We start from the raw sequence: 7,500 nt of genomic DNA on the forward strand, positions 1-7,500 counted from the left end.
GAGATGGAAAAGGGTCATGATATTTGCACTGGAATTTATATGAATAACATGTTTTGAAATTTTGCAAATTATAATTGGCTTGTGAGATTTCTAGACCTAATAAGGCAAGACAGAAAAGGAGATCTTTATAAATTAGTGACAGCAGTTCCTTCAGAGATGGATGGAACACGAAGAGGAGGGAAGACCATATTATGTGAAAAAGGATTTTGGGAGAAAATGACAGGCATTACCCAAGACAGTTGAAAGACCACGGTACAAAGGCTGTGGCACTATCCAAGACAGCTGAAAGACCACGGTACAAAGGCTATGGCACTACCCAAGACAGTTGAAAGACCACGGTACAAAGGCTATGGCACTACCCAAGACAGTTGAAAGACCACGGTACAAAGGCTATGGCACTACCCAAGACAGTTGAAAGACCACGGTACAAAGGCTGTGGCACTATCCAAGACAGCTGAAAGACCACGGTACAAAGGCTATGGCACTACCCAAGACAGTTGAAAGACCACGGTACAAAGGCTATGGCACTACCCAAGACAGTTGAAAGACCACGGTACAAAGGCTATGGCACTACCCAAGACAGTTGAAAGACCACGGTACAAAGGCTGTGGCACTATCCAAGACAGCTGAAAGACCACGGTACAAAGGCTATGGCACTACCCAAGACAGTTGAAAGACCACGGTACAAAGGCTATGGCACTACCCAAGACAGTTGAAAGACCACGGTACAAAGGCTATGGCACTACCCAAGACAGTTGAAAGACCACGGTACAAAGGCTATGGCCCAAGACAGTGAAAGACCATGGGGGTGGGGAAGACCATATTACGTGAAAAAGGATTTTGGGAGGAAATGACAAAGGACAGAGGTAGATTGAAAAGACACTGAATAAGGATAAAGTAGGAAAGAGGTTCCTTCAGTATTTATTGAAGCTGCTATCATTAATATTAGGATTAAAGGTCGCTCATGAATGGTAGAAGCAAAGGACAGGAAAATGTATTAGAGACTGACCATATATACATATCAGTGCCCATGCCCCCTCTCCATCAAGCTTGGACCAAGGATGGCCAGGCAATGGCTGCTGATGACTCGCAAGGTAGAACTATATGCTCTCCCTTAGCCACATCCCTAGCTCACAAAGATGACGAGGTTGTAGATACTGCTAGAAACTGTTGAATTTGAGCTTGTCTCGAACTCCCTTCCAGAGGATTGCTAGGCAGAGATGCTTCCAAAAGGCTACCACCACAAACATTGAGCTTGTCTCGAACTCCCCTTCAGCAGATTGCTAGGCAGAGATGTTTCCAAAAGGCTACCACAAACATTGAGCTGGTCTCGAACTCCCCTTCAGCAGATTGCTAGGCAGAGATGTTTCCAAAAGGCTACCACAACCATTGATCAGGTCTCGAACTCTCCTCCAGCAGACTGCTAGGCAGAGATGTTTCCAAAAGGCTACCACAAACATTGAGCTTGTCTCGAACTCCCCTTCAACAGATTGCCAGGCAGAGATGTTTCCAAAAGACTACCACAACCCTGATTTAGTATTTATATTCATTTTATCTTTTCCATTTTGCGCAACGTTTAATGTATTCTTTCACAGATTTTGCATGTTTATATGCATTTTACAGCTTTTTCCAGATGTTTATACTGTAGAAGTCTTTCTCAAATTGTTAGCCAGTTTTAGATACAGCTTTTATATCGTTTTTTTGAGAGGGAATTTTTCCGGGTCTATGAGATTTTTCTACGAGTTCCTGGTGGTTTTATTGTGGTTAAGACTTAATTATTCAATATACAATATATATATATATATATATATATATATATATATATATATATATATATATATATATATATACGTATGTGTGTGTCCTCTAACTGAAATTTAATAGTTTGTTTCTTGAAAAGGCACACATACACACACACACATACAGTATATATATATATATATGTATATATATATATATATATATATATATATATATATATATATATATATATATATATATATATATATATGTATATATATATATATATATATACACGTGATAACAGAATACGACAATACAGAAAAAGTGAGCACAGGTAGACGGAAGAGGAAGAAGTCGGAGAAAAACAAGAGTAGCTAAAGAAGGAGGAGGAGGAGGAGGAGGAATGTGGGTTACGAGGTGGAGGAACTCAATCCCCTCCAGGGCACAGACGACACTCTTCTTCTTCTTCTTCTTCTTCTATGATCCGCCTCTTCAAACTCCCCATCCTACCCCTCCCAAACAGTTCCCTCCCCAGTCATTCAGGATTTTACAAAAAACGAGGACTCCATTATGTTGGATTTACAACTCCCATTTGTTTGTTAGCGGATTTCAGGACTGCAATTCTTTGTCCTTTTATTTAGAATAACCTTTTTTTTTTTTTTTTTTTTGAAGAGGTTGTTATAGAGGCCATAGGCGTAAGACTTCCTGGTATTCCAGATCACTTTTAGAGTGAACGTAAGTCCAGGCGTCTGGAAGTGATTGTTATTACCTCCGCCAACGAAGTTGGAAAGAGGTTATGTTTTACCCCTTGTTTGTGTGTGTGTGTGTGTTTGTTTGTAAACAGCTTCCTGGCCACAATTTTAATCGTAGAGTAATGAAACTTGCAGGGATTAACTGTTGTGTGAAAGCTGGGAATAATTAAATTGTGGAAGGTCAAGGTCACGGTTAAGCAAAATGTCCAATTCACGTAATCAACCATAAGTTTGGACATCGTTGTCACAAAGACTTCAAAGTAGATTCATATTTGACTGCCTAAAATCTACGCCATTTAATACATGTTAAGGTCAAAGATTAAGGTCAAGGTCAAGCAAAAGGTTGAAAAATAAGCTGCCGCGGTGGAGGTCTGTCCTCTACTGAGTGGCCCTCTAGTAAGGAACAGTACTACTTAGCTTATTTTCCTTCTAAATATGACCTACTCGACAGTTTCACTGCGTTAAATGGAATTATTATATTGATGGTAGGTCCTTACAAAAGTAACCTTAGATTCGATTGGTTGATTGGCTCTTTTCGTAAGTAATTTGCCGACTGTGTCAAATGAATGTTTTTGGGGATCAAATAGATGCTGTGTCATTAAACTAGTAGATAGTGTTACATAAAAATTTGAATGCCAAATTCAATTTATGTACAGAATTGAAATATATAGTCATATAAAAGTTGTCAAAAATAGAAATTTACTTCTAGTGCTAAATGAACAATTTTTGTGTATATCAAATGAAAACTTGTTGAAAAAAAATAGATTTATAAGTCTCAAATGGAAGCTTGTCGACAAAAAAAAAGGGAATTTTTTTTAGTGTCAAATTAAAACTTGTCGAAAAAAATTACAGTATTTGAAAGTTCAATGGAAACTCAGTGAATATGAAAAATTTGTTGAGTGTCAAATGAAAACTTAAACAAAAAAAAAATGGAAATTTGTCGTGTCAAAATAAAATTTTCAATACTGTCACATGGCAATTTGTTACCAATGTCGAATAAAAAATAATCGACAGTAGCATATGAATTGTAGTGACTGTATCAAATAAGACAAGCCGTATTTTGGCAAACGAAAATAACAGCCTTAATAGAACCTTAATAGAACGAAATTGTTCGAGTGCCAATCGAAGAGACATTGCCTTCGGGCAACAGTATTTTCTTCAAAAGTATGCCAAGCTGAGGTCTCTTGCCACCACGGCGTGCCCCATCCATTCCTGAGATGTGTGCCACTACAACCATCTCTTTCTCCCTCTCTCTCTCTCTCTCTCTACCTTTCCGCCAAACCCAAGGGTACCTCTTCCACCACCCCCTTCCCACTCCTTTCTTTCCCACCTACCCCCCACTACCACCACTTAGGGCCATTGGTAGCGGAGCAGCAGTTGTGTCGGTGGAGGGACCACGGTTGGCAGTGCTTGTTGTTAGACTGCCCTTGTGGTTCTTCTTGTAGAAAGATTTCGGACGGGCGCGTTCTATTCAACTTGTGCTTTCCGCTTCTGCTGCGTGTTGTCGTTTTGAAGTGTTAACCTCTGTGTTAAATTACGTGTTAAGTTACAGTTTATTAGTCTGTGCACATTATTAATTTTGAGATTATTTATCTAAAGACGCTTTTAAAGTGTCCAGTAATTTTTAAAGAGATGAAAAGTTCATTAGAAATTTTTGATATTCGCTCCTGCGTCAAAGATCAAAAAGGAAAATCAAGCGATGAAGTGTTGATGCGCCCTTCGTGTGACTATGCTTTTTCAAGTGGAAGTGCGATGAGAAATGAAGTGTTAAAGGTGTTTTGACAAAGTGGCCTCTACGGTGCTTTGTCTATGAATACGAGTGGAGTACGCCCACCGAATTCGATACAGTTGCCCGTGCATAAAGCGTAGTTATTTGAAGGTTATAAAATCATTTTTCTCTGAAAAGTCAAACACTTTTTACACGATTGTGTTCCCCAATTGATGAAGTAGGCCTACAGAATTTAATATTGTTTCTAAGAAATGCGTAGATTTTCTAACGAGAAAGCGTAGGTCTAAACATAATCGTTATTAAATACATTATTCATATGAACGAGAGGTAGACAAACTTGGAAAAAAAATGTATTTACCATACGATGACCTATAGGGTATAGTAGCTATTTTTTAAAGAACAAAACTAATAAGCCAAGTGGTTTGTCTTCCGCATTGAGAAAGACAGCATACCTGAATTCCTCCTTAAAACTGCAAATAATACCCCTCTGAAAAACGGGTGTTTGACTGGCATGAGAAAGTTAGTAAAAAAGAAAAACCACATACATTGAAGAAACCAGTTTTCGGAGATAACCAGTACCCTTGAACTGGTTTTGCCGAAATAAACCAGTTTATAGGCAAAACAAACCTTGCCTTCGAGGAGTTGTATGTTCTTCGTTAAGTAGGACAGCGGATTCCTAAAGATCCTTCGGGAGAGGGTAGTCCTTAGAAGGAATTCAAAGGGTTAGAGGGACTTCAAAGGGAGGCTCCCCCCCCCCCTTATTAAAGTCCAAAGGTTCTCACGGACCGTACATAAGCCATGGCTCGGAGGAAGAATAAGTCACATGTTAAAAAGGTAATTATGAATGTTTGTTTACTTATTAACAATAAAACAACGCTGTTTGTCAATTTATTATCGTTAGTAAATATATAAAAATGTGTTAATTGGTTCTTTAATTAACTGATATCGTTGTCTTTCTTATTGTTTTCTTTTCTGCGTTGACTAGGCCTAATTCCGATGAAACTATTTAAGAAATTGTGGGGGTCTTGAACTATACCAGTATACACAACCCTTCAAAAATGACTGCTTGATATTTAGATAGATATGCACACATACGCACACGCACATGATTCAACCCTTCCCACCCCCTCCCCCTTGCTTAAGCACCACTCGCTATTTTGGGCAATTTGTGGGAGATTGTTGTCGAGTGGTTGCCGTTCAGCGTGACAGGAATATATATAGTTTATATATATATATATATATATATATATATATATATATATATATATATATATATATATATACATTGAGAGAGAGAGAGAGAGAGAGAGAGAGAGAGAGAGAGAGAGAGAGAGAGAGAGAGAGAGAGTACAATCGATCATACTATATATATATGTATATATATACATACATACATATACATATATATACATACATATACATACATATATATATGTATGTATATATATATATATATATATATATATATATATATATATATATATATATATATATATATATATATATATATGTGTGTGTGTGTGTGTGTGTGTGTCTGTATGTATGTATATATGTGTACTCGCGTGTTCAATAATGTGAAATATAATCCTGAAAGCAGTCATAAGTTTTATGAAAATTTAAAGATTATTTATCAAGCATCTAAAACTGAATATACTTTAAGCAAGAAAACATAAATTGGGTGTCTCAAGATATGTGAACTCTTTTAAGCACTAAGGGCCTCTTATTTACCCTTGAAGAAACTTTTTTTTTTTTGGAGGCAGAATTTAATTAATTAGTTTTTTTAATTATAAAGATAGCAAGGTAGCGTTATTAAATCTTTATTTTTCCTATTTGTAATATATTTGTAGTCAAAGAGGAATATATGTTTTTCCTTTTCAAAACTATATTTGTATATTTTAAAATATTGCTTTGCTGTATTTTATTCCTAATGGAGGATTATTTACAAAAATTTTCGAAAATTTACAGACTAGAGAATTACTATAATTTTTTTTTCCCAAAAATAGTTTATTCATTCTATTTAGTTTTACAAATATTAAATAATATACTTACTTGTTTTGAAGAAGATGAAGAAATTTCAAGTGTTGATTTCATTGCTGATTGTATTGATATTCAATGCGACGGCTTGTTTAGGCTCCTTAGAATAGTTAAAGGTTTCTGTAACTTCTTTAAGTTTGTTGAACTATTGTCTATTGATTGACATAGTTTCATCTCCTTTTTTTTTTTTTTTTCTACATTTGGGACTCGCATTATTATGACAGACGGGAATAATAACCTCACAGTCAGTTGTATAAATACTCATATCACAAACTACGCTTTACATTACCCTTACTAATACTTAACTCTCCAGGCTATTCCCTGCCATGGTTAGTTTGCTAACTGCCCTGTCACCTGCTTAAAAAAATGTATATATATATATATATATATATATATATATATATATATATATATATATATATATATATATACTGTATATATATATATATATATATATATATATATATATATATATATATATATACTGTATAAATATATATATGTATATATACACACACATATATATATATATATATATATATATATATATATATATATATATATATATATAAAGTGTATATATATACAGTATATATATATATATACATATATATATATATATATATATATATATATATATATATATATATATATATATATTATATATATATATATATATATATTATATATATATATATATATATATATATATATTATATATATATATATATATATATATATATATATATATATATATATATATATATATATATATATATATATATATATCAAGGTACCAAAGAGGAGCCGATTATGCTATTCGTGGGTCTACGCCAGTCCTCTTGACCCATTTGCTTATATTATCTCTGAATAAATTGCAGATTTGGTCATCCCTTAAAGGTTCAAAGGCTGCTCATGAATGGCAGAGGCAAAGGACATGGACAATGCCCTAGAGACTGACCATATATACATATGATCAGCGGCCAAGCCCCTTTCCGCCCAAGCTAATACCAAGGGGGCCCAGACAATGGCTGCTGATGCCTCGACAGATAGACCTATAGGCTCCCCATACTGCCATCCTTAGCTCACAAGGATGGTGACGTTGCACCAACAAAAGGAACTAACGAGTTTGAGTGGGACTCCAACTCAAGCCTTGCGATCACCAGTCAGGGACCTTACCACATAGGACACCACAACCCTTGTCCGCCTTATAGTATCAGATAATTAAATTTCTATCTTTCT

General features: G+C 35.2%; 1 protein-coding gene across 8 annotated transcripts in view; it reads left to right on the top strand.

Annotated features, from left to right (window-relative positions):
* LOC137622274 (transforming acidic coiled-coil-containing protein 3-like) overlaps nt 1-7,500 on the top strand; it is a 295,374-nt gene that overhangs the window by 54,119 nt on the left and 233,755 nt on the right. The window contains exon 1 of one of the 8 annotated variants that reach the window (XM_068352817.1): nt 4,197-5,058. The exons of 6 other annotated variants lie outside the window; for them this stretch is intronic. In XM_068352817.1, the coding sequence (XP_068208918.1) occupies nt 5,023-5,058 (36 nt within the window). In that variant the 5' untranslated portion in view covers nt 4,197-5,022. Of the gene's footprint in view, nt 1-4,196; nt 5,059-7,500 lie in introns of those variants that run through there. One more of the 8 variants, XM_068352812.1, reaches the window with a different exon arrangement.

This window comes from Palaemon carinicauda, chromosome 29 (assembly GCF_036898095.1).
Source record: "Palaemon carinicauda isolate YSFRI2023 chromosome 29, ASM3689809v2, whole genome shotgun sequence".
NCBI classification, from domain to species: Eukaryota; Metazoa; Arthropoda; class Malacostraca; order Decapoda; family Palaemonidae; genus Palaemon; species Palaemon carinicauda.